Source organism: Opisthocomus hoazin, chromosome 1 (genome assembly GCF_030867145.1).
Source record: "Opisthocomus hoazin isolate bOpiHoa1 chromosome 1, bOpiHoa1.hap1, whole genome shotgun sequence".
NCBI classification, from domain to species: domain Eukaryota; kingdom Metazoa; phylum Chordata; class Aves; order Opisthocomiformes; family Opisthocomidae; genus Opisthocomus; species Opisthocomus hoazin.
Window position 1 is genome coordinate 153,955,402 of NC_134414.1, and position 14,196 is coordinate 153,969,597.

Consider the following 14,196-nt stretch of genomic DNA (forward strand, 5'->3'; position numbering starts at 1 on the left):
TCTTTGCTAGAGGGAGGGAGAACGTCAACATCAGTCTATTGCAGAGGTTTGTCATGTTTATTTTTCTCCTCCCCGGAGCACTTAGGTGATCGGTTTTGGTCCATATTCCAGCAGTTAACAGCCACTCGCAGGACTCGTCGTGAGCCCAAGCCATGCCGGGATGACATCCCGGCCTACACGTGAAGGGTGACTCCTCTTCATTTGACAGCTGTGTGTGGTGAATTCTTCAACACATTTCCCAGTGGCAGCACACGTAAATGGATCTGAGCAAACTGGAACCCTTGAGCAAATCCCTTCTGTGTTGTTACTGTTTTATGCGGTGTTACGTCATGAGACTTGCACAGAAAATAAGAGTGCTCTATTTCCATCGGAAAGCCTTCCAAAAAAAAAGCGAAATCTGACGTCTTGTCCTATGTGAGATAAGGAAAGTCAAACTGCATGTTTATTAGGGAAAAAAAAACCAAAACAAAAAACCCCCAGAACTGAAACAAACCAAAAAGAAAGAAAGAACTCAAGGGAGACTTTGTAGGAACAGTGAACTAGTGCATAAGTCCAGGCTTTCTCCCCTTTACGTTTCTGCCAGCACCACTTCTGCCTGTTCGTGCCAGCCACCCAGGCAGATGCTTCTCCCATGGACCCACAGAGGCGGTGCACCAGTTCCCTTCAGCACTCGTCTTCTTGGTATATTTGTTCGTCCAGTTCCTGGGATTCAAGGTGCTCGAGGCGGTCAGTTCGGCCACTCATAATCTCATCCGGGGTCTTCATGAACCTGCAAAACAGAGAAACAAGCGGACTTCCCAGTGGTCTCAGCTTTTACCTTCATCAAGACGTTGAGGCCCCTGAGCTCTACAGCTCCCCAAATCCTCTTTGCTGTATCCTCCCAATGCCTTAGTATTTCTCAGCTTCTCCCCAGCCTGCTGGTGTCCTCCTTCCTCCATACCTTGAAAGGAAACCTAAAGAACCACAGGCATTTACCCCTGTTCTTTCAAAGCCTAGATCTGAACCAGAACCCCTAGTCTTTTCCAGAGAATGATACTTCTTCTCCCTCGTATTCTTTGCTGTTGCCATATAAGATGACCGCAGGCACGCTCAGTTATGGCGTCTGGTGACAGAAACACTTGTCTTTATGACTGGCACACGTCAAAGCAAAAGCACATGCAAGGTGTGGAGAGGCGGAGGGCTACTGGTTTGTGCAGGCTTGTGTGTAGATGAGTGAAGAGGAATGTGAAACACCAAAGGAACAGTGGTGGAAAGAGCCAAGGACCAAGTCAGAACAAGTTCTGGGAAACGGAAAAAGCCCTGAAAGAAAAAGCTTTTGGGCTAGGGAACTATGAGCAAAGACAGTCTCCTCCTGCGTGACTGCAGCAAGTGTAATTGCCATGAAGCGGTACCCTCTGCCAGTGAATGCCATGGCTCCCAGCACTGAGGTCTGGATGCAGCAGGTCTGCAGGGAGCTACAGACAGAAGGTGCCTCTGGGGAGGCATGGCAGCAGCAGGAGACGGGAAGGGACATCCAGCAGCCTGCAGATCGAGTCCGCAGTCTTGACCTCTGCCAGGGTGCTTTCGTGCACTACTGCACAGAGACAGCACGGAAAAGCTCTGCTCTTTCTTCCTGAATTCAACGGCGTAGGAAGAGAGAGTGGCACAGGAAGGAAGGATAAAATCCCAGTTTAAACACAAATCACTTTCCTAACCCGTAAGTACTTCTGAAGAAATTAGGATGAAAGATGTTGATGCTGGAAGTGTTACAAAATTTCAGTGTCTTATCATTAACGATGTACTGGCTAACATTCAGCAGTACAAGATGTGTTAATCGCAGGAGCTGATTTGACTTCAGGTTGATGACATGCTCAGTATCCTTGTGAAAACAAAACCAGCTGACAGGAGCCTTGTTACTATCACTGACCCAGAAAAATCCCTGCTGAAGCTCATGGGCAAGACTTGCCTCCTCTTCTGCCTCTGAGGTCACCAAGCTGAGGGCTTTTCATCTGAAAAACACGGAGTCTCCCAGCAAACACACAGCACAGCTTGGAACTAACCTTTCCCTACCCCTTCTAATTTTGGAAATCACGTGCACATATGCATTTAGGAAAAAAAAAAAAAACAGGACTGTGACTCACTGCTGTGTCACTCCCATTTGTATGCTGGAAGAACGCTGCTGATCTAAATGGTGTTACGGTGGTGAAAAACAAGCATGCAGCAGTGGTGAATCAGTCCCCGGCTACACAGTGGAAACGCACCAAAGCCTACGGGCCAGACCGTACCCTGATTTAAACCCTGTGCTTGGCTTGTTGATCTTGCACGGGGATGAAATCAAAACAGAGAGCGATCCCACCGCCCTCCCCACCTTCTGCCTGCTCCGTTTCCTAAACCAAGTGGGAAATGGGCTGATACGAACCGTACTGCAGTACTTCAGGTATTCTTTCTGGTCTGTTTTAAGTCACGTCAAGAAACTCAAAGCACGGGCATTTGTAATAGCATTTGATTAAATTTAAAAAAAACAACACAGAACTACAAGCTAATGAAGAAACAGTATCTGTGACCTCTCTTGTTGCAGAAGACACTCCGGCAACCTGTTAGAAATCCTCTCTGATCCCATTTTACTTAAAGCTCTGCACAGATATCTGCAGATGACGACTGCCTGCATGTTACTTCTACAGTCGTATTTCCTATTACTTCTGTGCTTGCGAGAAATAGCCAAGAAAGGCACATTAATGGCTTGATTTTTTGCAGCTGTTCTTCTTCTCTTCAGATATAAATAGGTCAAAGAAAACAACATCAATAAGTTTTTATTGGGAATTGTGCAAAAAATGCTTTGTTGTTTTTTTATCCAGTTTCCGAAGGAAATGAGGTTTATATGCTCATGTTTTATGCTCCCTGGTGACCTTTGAATCTGTTGGTCAATTTTGGGCAAGTCTGACAGAGAAACCGAGGTCTCCAAGGGTATGAAGTTGCTACAGTTTTGAGAAAACAGGCAGCCTAAGAAGAGATGGACTGCTGTTTTATTTGTGCCGCCACCAAAAGACGGGCTCCAAGATAAGCACGTTCACTGCGCAGCATCACAGAATAACCCTGGGGCAGCACAGTCTTCACACAAGGCCACAGCAATCCAGCCTGCCTTCCCTGGTACTGCTGCTGATGGAGCAACCTTTTTTAACTTTCCACAAAAAAAAAAATTAAAATCAGGCAGTTGATTTTGCCTGTGATTCCTTCTTCCCTTCACTCTCCTTCCCCCATCTAAGCCTCCTTCTAAGAGCTGACATAAACAAGACATTCCACAGAAACCTTTTCAGCTGTAGATAGTTTGAGTGCTAATGCAGTTCTGTTAGCTATTTAAGAAAACAAACTCCAACGCTGTCTTCCTATTGATATAATTCCCAAGCACATTACTAGATCCAGACCGCTGACATCAAAGCAGTCTTTGGTCCGAGTTCAGTGCTCTGTGGGTCAGACGTACGCACTAGGATTCGCTCGTCTTGTCTGAAGAGAACTGGAGTGATCTCACACTCTCTGCCAGCCACGCTCAAGTCTGTGCAAGTAACTCCCTGCTTTATGCTGTTTCGAGCACTATTTCCTAAATTCTTGGTTGGATCATCCAATCCGATGCGTTAGGTTTTATGAACAGCTCTTGCAGGTTCCTCATCCCGTGAAGGCAGCACCGCTGCAGGCATGGTCATCAGCACTTCTCTTCGGTGATGATTCCTCACTTGAGGAAACGCCCGATCCCTGCTTAGCTTTCACCGGCAGCAGTGTCTGAGAAGTGAAGCTGGAGTGGGTTTTCCAGCAGTTTGGCTGAGATCATGAATCATTTAGCTAAGGTCTTAAAGAATGGCACGGCCTGCTTGAAGCGAGTGAAAAGACTTCTGTTGACTCCACTGATCATTGGCACAGGCCGGTATTTTCGTAAATTGGTGTGGTTGCCTTGAAAGCTGGGAAGCACTGGTCTAGACAGCTTTTACAAATATATGCCCATTGTCACTGGTGTTATACCTGTGGCAATGAAGTATCCCACACACAATTCCATCCTCCATCTTCAAAAACTAATTGTCTGTGGAAAGGAATGGCAAAGAAAAGAAAAAATTACCTGAACAAAAGCCTTTGTCCTGGCTCCTTCCGGATAATATTTAGTTTGTAGTAGTGGCGTAGGGCTCTGGACATTTTCTCATAAGTCATATTTGTTCTGTTCTGTTTTTTTCAAAAGAAGAAGGAAAAACATGGTGAAATGATTCATTAAAACCTTCCTAAGCCCCCAAAGGAGCTGCAGAACTATCACAGCTAGCTAAAGTAACCAAGTCAGTTCAAGAAATTACATGTTCCACTCGTCTGCAGTTTGCAGGTCCATCCTGCCCCTCCAGCCCTCATCACCCAATTTTTATGGGTCTCTTCTCATACAGGGCACTTTAAGCAAGAAAGTCTAACAAAAATTCCAAGTGAGCTTTTTCTACAGTTTCTCGGATCACAAGCAACAAAAGGCTTCATCAACCTCAAGAGGAGACGTTAGATGGAGGGAGATGCTCATACCGAGTGGGATGTGACAGGCCTGTTCTTAACGAAACCACCTTTCCTAAAAGCATAAGAACAGCGGCTAATAGACTGAAATCTGTGAGCAATCCCTGCTAAGAGCGCTGCTCCTCTGGGATTCCCCTCCATTAACTAGTTAATGCTTACAGAGCACCGTGGAGATGGAGAGCCTGTTTCTCCTCTTGTTATACAGCTGTAAATCAAGAAGCCCATTAGGTTGTACATCTGCTTCTAGGACAGAGCCTCCCGTTCATTTTGGGAGCTGCTGACCCCAAAGGCCACAGCAAGAGCACTGCAGGGTGACTGAGGTATGGCCCTCATGAAGCGGAGTGTCACCAGGAAGAAGTGATGGGCTGTGGCAGAGCTGCATGTGGGCAGCCCCTATGGTACTGAGTCGGGACAGCAGGATCAGTCTCTTCGCTACGTCTACACCAAGAGGGTTTTCCTGGTACAGAGAACACTGGTTACTATGCTGGCAAAGAAACTCCCAGCAGAGATATCTACACCGCCAAAGCCACGTTTGCACGAGTATAACCCAGCTGCCTTGCCATGGGCAAAACCTGCCAAACCAGCAGACGCTGCTTTCACTCTGTGAGCCTCCACGTTAGGAGTCTGGCTTGGCCCAGCTCTGGCAGTCCAAGCTCCGGCAGCAGTCTGCAGTGGTGACCTGGCTTCATTAAATGAGACTGACCCGGCTGTCTGAAATGGCCCCTAAGAGCAGGCCTCCTCTGCTTGCCCTGACCGCAGCAGCTCTGCTAAGGGAAGCCACATAACGATCTCCTGCGGCAATTAAACACCAACAATGACAATGTTTTCCCTAAACAAAATCTAGACTCCGCTCATTGGGAAGCACCCTGAAATACCACGCGTGCTCTCTCCATTTCTTACATGCTAAAGGGCCGCTGCGTTTCCCAAGTGGCTAGCGGTCTGAGGTCTGAGGTAGCTTCGGTTTGAGACACCCAACATGAGACATAATGGCAAGGCCTGATTATTAGCATGGAGGTTGGGTAAGGGCAAAACTCTCCATTCCCACTGTTGCAGCCCAAGACCTCTAAGACAGATGTTCTTGTAAGCAATGAATCACATGAGAAAATCTTGACCTTATCAAGATTATAGGCTATGTATACTCATATACAGAATCACAGAAGAGTTAAGGTTGGAAGGCACCTCTGGAGATCACCTAGTCCAGTCCCTCTGCTCAAAGCATGGTCAGAGACGGTTGCTCAGGACTATGTCCAGTTGGGTTTTGAACATCTCCAAGAATGGAGACTCCACAGTTTCCTCTGGGCAACCTGCTCCACTGTCTGACCACCTTCCTAGTAAAAGTCCCACACCTGGGGTCTCACGAAACCTGACAAGGGGAAATACAAAATCTTACACCTCCCCAGGTCATTCCTGCCCAGGTGGGGTACTTTACATTACCCCCTGTTAATTTTCATGAAATTCCCATTAGCCCATTTCTCTACCACGTCCAGGGCCCTATGGATGGCCTATCAGTCACTCCTCCCAGTTTTGTACTGTCTGAGAATTTGCTGAGGGTGCGTTCTGTCCCATCATCCAGGTCATTAATGAATATCCAACCTAAACGATTCTGTGATTCTGTGTTAAACAGTGTTGGCTCCAGAATCAATCCCCAGGGTAACATCACTAGTGACTGGATTTTGTGCCATTGACCACAACCTTTTCAGCCCAGCAGTTCAGCCAGTTTTCAGTCTACCCCACTACATTCTTGTCTAGGTCATACTTCTTTAGTTTGTCTATGAGCATGTTATGGGAGATAGTCTCTAAAGCCCTTCTAAAGTCAAGATAAGCTACGTCCACTGTTCTCTCTGCGTCCACCAATCTGATCATTTTATCGTAGACAGATAGCAGGGTGGCCAAGCATGACTTGCCTTTCGTAAATCCATTCTGACTACTCATATATGAATATACTCATATGCATATACTCATATGGATATATCTGCGGGTACTCAGCCCCAAACTACAAAAACCAGTAGCTGCTTTCCAGAGAACAAGTCCATATTACCCTCTTAAAAGGAAACACATAATCCTGCAGCACTTGGTGTCTGTCACAGGACAGTGTGTGAAATCTGAATGTTGGTGCAGACAGGAACACAGACAGAAAGCCCCTGCCGAGACGCAGCACACAGCTCCTTGTAGACCACATCTAACCAGAATATCCTGAGCATCAGGTTTCAGGAAGAAATGAGATGCCTTGACAGAGAAGGACCGTTAATTCTTGCCCTCCTTGTAATTTTATAATTAAATGCATTTATAACTAAATGCCTGTAAACCAAACCAACAGGTTCTCTATAAGAAGGATAGGTTTTAGTGCTTGAGGCTGGATGCTTTATATTTCTTTCATTTCACAGAATGAAAGATTACAACTTTCTAGTAGTAGTGTATATGCACGTGCTTTTCTTCCTTTTTCCCCTCTTTATAAGTGAACAAGGTGATGTTACAGGAGGTGAAGTGCTGTAGGAGGAAAATTGCATTGCTTCCTTACCTTGTGGTTTCCCCACAGCCGGGCCAGCCCGTTGGGATCCACTATCCGAAATATTTTGGATTCTTTGTCTTCCCATCGGATGAAATTTTCGTACCGGCTGTCAGAAAGCAGCTGATAAACATAATCCCAAAGCAATCTACAGTCTGTGAAGAGAGAAGCAAGAAAATACTGACTTTTTTTCCTTGGGATTAATTCTGGAAACTTTTGGGTGGATGTGTAGTGAAAGGACAGTTGGGATCAGCGCTGGAACAGCTGCTGCAGTCTGAAATGCAAATGGCCTGGCTGGTATCAACTCATGTCTGCAAAATGTACTGGAATATACAGCCTCTTCTGCTGCGTCCCAGTCCTTCTGACACTGACTGAGCAACTTTATCACATTAAAAGCTGCGTGAGGTGACCTGCTGATCTCTTTTGGGTGTTTATTATTGTACTGATACGCATAAAACTACCACTGTTGGCCCTGATACTGTTTACTGGCTGTTTCAGTGGGGAAATCGAGAATCCTGCAACCAAGTCTCCCTGCTTGAGGCCGACCCTTTCTGTGCTAACAAGAGGGGTTTCAGGCATAGGCAATGTTACAAAAGCTTTCCTTTGTATATTCCATGTGATATAAAATTGACATCTTCTACCACTTTTGAATTTGCTTTTTATTTTTTAAGTTCCTGCAAAAAACCCAAACATTATAATTACCTGAGTGCTATTGAGAGGTTAAATACTTTCTATTTGGATAATGGAATTCAAATTTCCTCTTGGCAAACACTCCTGATGTCGCTAATTAAAGGTCTAACAGATACTTCGGTTTTAGTTTAGTGTTTTTCAGTTTCATGGTAGTCTCTTCAGACCAAGGAAGCCAAGAGCTGTGCTGCTCCTACTTCCTGCTTGCAATGTGTGTGTGCACAGCACAGCATAATAACAGGAAACTATGAAATATGGAAAGTGAATTGCACAGAGCTGGGGGTTCTGCTGCTGTCAGAAGCAACAGGGGTTTTATAGCTCAGCTGTCCAGAACCCTAAGATGGCTGTATAGCTGCATTTTACTTTGAAAGCAAAACCAATCTCTGAGAGATGGCTTGTTAGAGTGGTTAAAGGGCAGGCAACCAAAGGCATCTAGCTTCTAGGTGCTAAAATGGATTCTTGTCAGTCTGTCTTCCTACTCCTATCGGCCTGGGGTTGGTATGTGTTACAATGGGGATGATGACATGTTCAGTATGAGAATATAAAATGCTTTTTGGAAAGCTGCATGAATAACACATTTAATGAACACACCTGAAATGGCTGGAAATATTAACATTATTGACGGTATTTCCCATTTTCAAAATGTAAAGAATATCAGTGAAACCTGTACTGTCTCTAAAACCAGAGCTTAGTTTGCCAGTGGCCTTACCACAGACTCTCCCTACCAGTCCTACAGAGAACAAAGCGGTGCATTTTAAAGAGATGACACCTGGCAAAAATTGCAGGTTTCTGTTCTAGCTGAAACCTACCCTGATAGTCACCTCATCTATCAATTCATAAGAGGAAGAATGTGAAAGGAAAGAGGCAGTCAGATTTTTTGGTTGGAAAAACCTTAGTTTCATTAATATTTTCCACAGAAAAATGTCCATTCCCATTTGGAATTTTTCTGGGTTTTAATGTAAAAAATGAAACCCATTTCCATTTTTTTCATTCATGGATACCAATGTTGTTCAGTGATAGCTTCCTCCCTCTCTCCCAGAATCAGGTACCTGCAGCTGGGACCAGGACAGAAGATAATTCTCCTCCACGTGCATTTGCCGATGACCAACCTAGACGGTCCCGTCCTGGCACACGGATGCAGAGAAGCCTTCCTCTCCCTGTCCCTCCACCCCAGGTCGCATTCGTAGCCTGCCTATGGACACCAAGCAGGTAGCTGGCTGCAATGCCCAGCACTGCTGCGGCCAAACCCTCATGCGGCTCTGGGCACGAGTGACTTTCCCTGGACTATGTGGGAGGTCTTTAGAAGAGCATGAAATTGAAAGTCTCAGACCAACACTTGTAATTTCTGCTTTCTTTCCTTTCAAAAATTCACAAAACCCGGTTCTTCCATCACCTTTCCATCAATAGTTTTTCACACACGCACACACGCATACACACTTAATCTCTTAGACATATACATATTAAAAAACCCTTTATTTTCTAGACTTTCTTTTATAAGAAACAAGGGAAGGGAGGTTATATTGCTCTGCTGATATGCGCCTTTTAATAACATGGGAGGTGCTCAGGTAATAATGTAGTAAGGGACATATCAGTCGTTCCTTGACACACATGCAATTCATTCTCGAACTCTTTCAATGCAAGACTGTATAGATTTTTCAATGCAAGAATCTTACTTACAAAAACCCAAAACAACAAAAACTTTAACTGCCTTTTTAAAATTTTCCTTTACCATCGATTCCTCTAGCTCTGATTCCCCAGGGCATATTTCACCAGTTGATGAGAGTTGTTCATACTGCAGCATTCCAAAAGCTTTTTTTTTCCAGCAACCTGTGCAATCTCTGATAACTTTAACCACAAACCCTGCATAGTCTATATCAACCATTCACACTGAATTCACTGTTTTAGATCAGCTCTGCCCAGAGATCTCCACGCTTTCCTTCTGTCCAGTCCTTCATTAAAATCACTGTGAAGGTGATGTGATTCCCTAGCTCAGCGGTGAATCACTCACCAGGAGCATCAGTGGGCTCAGGCTGGCCCCACCTCGTCTGCAAGAGAGCTCCGTCTTGGTGGGAGCAGTTTCAAATCAGAAAACATTCACTTAGCTGACATGTGTCAAGGAAAAACGAGAGACTTTCCAGCCAAGGCAGGAACGTCCTAGAAACCCGAGGGAAGGGAGGAAGGACATGTGGGTCTGTTGTTGAACCAGAGCTTTTGGACTGTACTGGAAGTTTGCCGGGGCGGTTGGTTGGTGTTTGGCCCCATCAGCAGAGCGCTGCAGGAATTCAGCGTCTCAGAGATTTGGTTTTGGTTGTGCTACTGCTGCCCGTGCTGGAAGGAGTGGCCCTCTGTGGGGTCAGCTGGAGGGATGGTGCTCCCACAGAGGCAAGGCAATGTCAGGCCCTGTCGTCTTCTTGAACCCACGGTCCGGGGCAGACACCCTCCGATTACAGGAACTTACAGCTAATACTTACAGTTCTGCAGAGATATGATTTACTCTAAACTTTACTTTCACCTCATTATTTGCAATATGTGATGTTATTTTTAATCAGTACTATACTGCTGTAACTATGGTCTAGAAAATTTCCAATTGTATAAATACAACTTTTAGTGATGAGGATGGCAGACCCCTAATATCCTCTCTACAGTGGTCCCACGTTCACCTCAGTGCAGCTAGGAAGTAAATTCTAGTCAAACCTAATAGTTTTGGTTATTTTCCATTGGCTATCTTTACTTGCCACTCTCCCCACCCCCCTCCACATACACACTGTACCCCCCTCTTTCACAAAAACAAGAAAGCACAAAAGAATTCACCCCAAGATGTCTTGGTAGCAGATTATTGGACTAACAACAGAGCTTCAGACTCTGAGAAGAGGCAGGATTCAAGTGCAGATTTGTTTTTTGTTGTTCACTTAATTTTTAGAACGGATTCAGGCTAAGCTTAAATATGAATATTCCTCAAATGAGAAGATTTTAGATCTGCATCTTGATATTTTCACAAGAAAAGTCCCAAGTGATCAAGGGCCTCATCCCATATTCTAAACCGACGGAGCTGCTCAGACTTGCAGAGGTATTCAGTAGGCTGGTGGAATTTGCAGAAAAATCCACCCAAGTATCTTAGACCTCTAAATCTCTGTTTGTTTCAACAAGAAAATGGAAAACTCTTGAAAATTCTGCTTGGCTCCTACAACCACTTCAAAGCTCATCTTAAAAGCTACACTTGCCTATCAGCAAATTCAGATATACGACTGAGTTGCAATAATTTAATGAGCTGGCATGCATCAATGCAACTGTGGCAACTGTGTCTTCGACCACAGCAAATAGGAAACAAAAAGCATTAGCTTTAAACACCAGTACAAAAGATTTAGGCTCACTCTATTTCTTCTCACCTCTGCCGAGAGCTATGAGCGTGCACACTGTTAGTTATCACGGACCAGCTGATGCTTGGCAGCACTAGTTAGCTAAATGTATGAGCTCTGTTTGCAGAGCACCTAAATCAGTTTGTCTTCTTTCAAGTTTCAAGCGGGAGACCTTTAGGAATTCGAGCATAGGCCCTCAGGGTTTTCTTGGTTTTAACCACAAATTATTTACACCCTGGGTATCTTTCTCCACAGACTGCAAGGTAAAAAAATACGAGGTTCTGGAGCGGGTCTCCCTGACTGAAAGAGGAGCAGCAACTAAATAATGTACCATTATTAGGCCAGTAGAGACCATCTTTAATAGCACAATAGAGACTACAGGTCAAAGACTACCTGATAACTCTTAGCGAGTGTAATGAATCTGGAGTACAGCAGAGCCCATATGGAGTGAACTGCAGCCTATGAAACTGGTGAAATCCCAAGAAAAGGCAATGCTAGAAAACGCTATCAAAAGGAGCTTCTCCACTGGGAAAAGAGATACTTCCACAGAAGGCTGGTGAAGACAACAGAGGAAGCAGCATCCTCCAGCAACGTCAAAGCTGTTACATGTATTTTCAGGAAGGATGGAGAAACTGAGAGAGGGACTTGTATGTGGATGGTTGCTTTTTGTAAGTGTAAATTGCTTGTTTGAGGGAAGTCTGGATGGTGTGAATGACTCCATGAAGACTAAACCAATTCCTTGGCTGTCAGAAGGCCTCCAAAAGAGCAGTCACGTGGGGGGACTCTCCACAGGGTGTGTGTTGGCTAGTGAACAACGGCAAGAAAGCACACGGATGTTGCTGAAGCCCAGCGAGTTTAAAAGTGTGGGCGATTCAACAGGGGAGTTGAGCCAGGGCTGGTACCTAAATTGTTTGGGCATGCTGCAATTTCCTGCCTTTTGGTTAAAACAAGCTTACATAGAAAGTAACTATGTCTCTAGCACAAGGAAACGTCATTTCCTCCTAACGCACACATTTACTTTTTTTTAAAGTGAACTCAGATGGCTGAACTTTATACAATCTGAAGGCAAAGGGATTTAGCTGTGGAGAGAGCCGGACTGAGAGGCTTTAAGGCGCTGAGGTATCAAACAACCTAGCCAATGTGGGAAGGTGGGGAATGGGTCCAGCAGTGTGGTGGCCCTCCTGAAAGCAGTCATTTCCATGTCCCACGGCTTTCTCAGCTGTGCTGCTGGGCAAGACTGAACAACTTAATTAGCTGGGAATTAGGGCAAACTGTACCTTCAAATGGAGAGGCACGGCTACAACCTTCTTCCTGCAGTAATGCCTCTAGAGGGATTTTTACAGTTATGCACAAGATAGTGATAAGGTGTAGAGTACTCATCTGGCTCTCCAAATGTCCCCCATAAGCACTGCCCTACATGTGCAAGAGGCAGCAGTCTCACACTCCAGCTAACAACAGCCACGTGTTGTACAGTCCCAAGGTCAGCAGAGCTCCATTACAGCCTTGGGGGCTGCCTGCCCACTCCGTCCCCTGGCTGCTGCTTGGCTGCCAGGGTTGACACCAGGCACAGCAGAAACAGGCAGCTGCACAGCCCTGGAGAGGGTGGGGAGAGAAGACAGTGCACTTCGGGTCTGAGGGGTAGGAAAAAATCTCTCCCATGAACAGCAATTGCTGGCTTTAAACCCCACTGATAGCAGCAAGCTTGCCTCCTCGCTCTAAGTTTTAACCCCTCCTTGCACACAGCAGAAGTGCCCAAACCTCAGCCACTCCTCCTTGGCATGGTAAAACTCAGTTTCGCTTCTGGCTGAAAAGCTCTGTTTACTGCCCACACTTCAAGCACTGCTTCGGTAACGGTTCAAGAAAGGAGAGACTGGAATATTGTTGTTAAGAATCCCTTGTGACAGTCCCACAGACACTTTGCGAGCGGAGTGGAAGCATCTGTTCTAGACTCTTCATTTCAAATACCCCTTAAGTCTACAGGCAGAGTCTTCTGAATAGACACCTAAAAAACACTGGCATATAAATACTTCCTAAAGGCTACATGACAGCAACACATATATCCCTTAGAATTGAAATACCATCTCGGAATGATCTATAAATTAAACAGTACGGACCTTAGGTTCCTCGTATTTTGACACTTGTCCAGCCATTACAAATGACTTCCCTAGTATCATTTGTCCAAGGCAGACACAAGACTGGTAGTCTTGCTGTTGCAGTAGTGAGCTGTCTTGCATCTGTGCTCTCTTAGACTACATAATGCTGTTAACAGTATAGGCTGTATATGTACACACATGCTAAAGACCTCTTTCGTTCAAAATATAACATTCCCCCGCACTGCAATATTCCCTAAAACCCACGCTGCATCTGGGACCCCTGTTGTTTCAGTGAGGCCCATGGCGCAGAAGCAGATTTGGCCCTCTTCATGTATCTATACCAAAATCCTCTGTCAACCACAGAAGTGTTTTGCGAGACCCACCCACATCTTGCACTGAAGATCGTTATGCTGATGACTGACTTGGAAACTACCATGGCTTCACAGAGGAAGAGATCATGCCAAAGTAACGTTGTCAGACTGCCTCTGACATCAGTTGAGGCCTTACCCCTTGCTGAGTAGGTTAGCCTGAAATTTCTCCAGCATGATATCATTTAACTTAAATGGTTCTATGATTTCTACCAGCTGAAAGAGTTCTCCCAAGCTTGGGCCCCTTTACTTTACAAGGTGATCTGTGCTTCAGCTGCATTTGGTCACAGTGAAGCAAAGAGCGGCTGTTCACAGCTGAGACTAACGAACAGAACTTCTCTAGAAGTTCTCTGGCACTCCGCTTTCCGTAAGCACACCTGAAGTGTGGTTAGGATAACTAATGCGGTGATGCTCATGGTGCCAAAATGGTGAACTGGTAAAATTCAGCCGGCCATAGCTGCTGTGAGAAGAAGGTCCTGATCTCCCTTCCATTTTATCTTCCCTTCCTCCTGTTGCTTACCTTGTGCTGGCTCTGTTGTTCAGATTTCTCCATGAGCTAACTTAAATCATCTAAACAGAAGACTGCAAACCCTGCAAAAAACACCAGCTGGCTTTCTGCTATCCAAGAGCTGAATTTCCCTGCAGAACATCTGGTGAATGATAAAGCCAGCACAAAG

General features: G+C 45.3%; 1 protein-coding gene across 2 annotated transcripts in view; it reads right to left on the reverse strand.

Moving 5' to 3' along the window:
• Positions 1-424: 424 nt before the first annotated feature.
• Positions 425-14,196, reverse strand: part of ETV6 (ETS variant transcription factor 6) — a 142,119-nt gene continuing 128,347 nt past the window's right edge. For both annotated transcript variants that reach the window (XM_075442204.1, XM_075442195.1), the window contains exons 6-8: positions 7,028-7,170; positions 4,085-4,185; positions 425-769 (exon numbers count right to left, since the gene is read on the reverse strand). In XM_075442204.1, the coding sequence (XP_075298319.1) occupies positions 664-769; positions 4,085-4,185; positions 7,028-7,170 (350 nt within the window). In that variant the 3' untranslated portion in view covers positions 425-663. The remainder of the gene's footprint in view (positions 770-4,084; positions 4,186-7,027; positions 7,171-14,196) is intronic.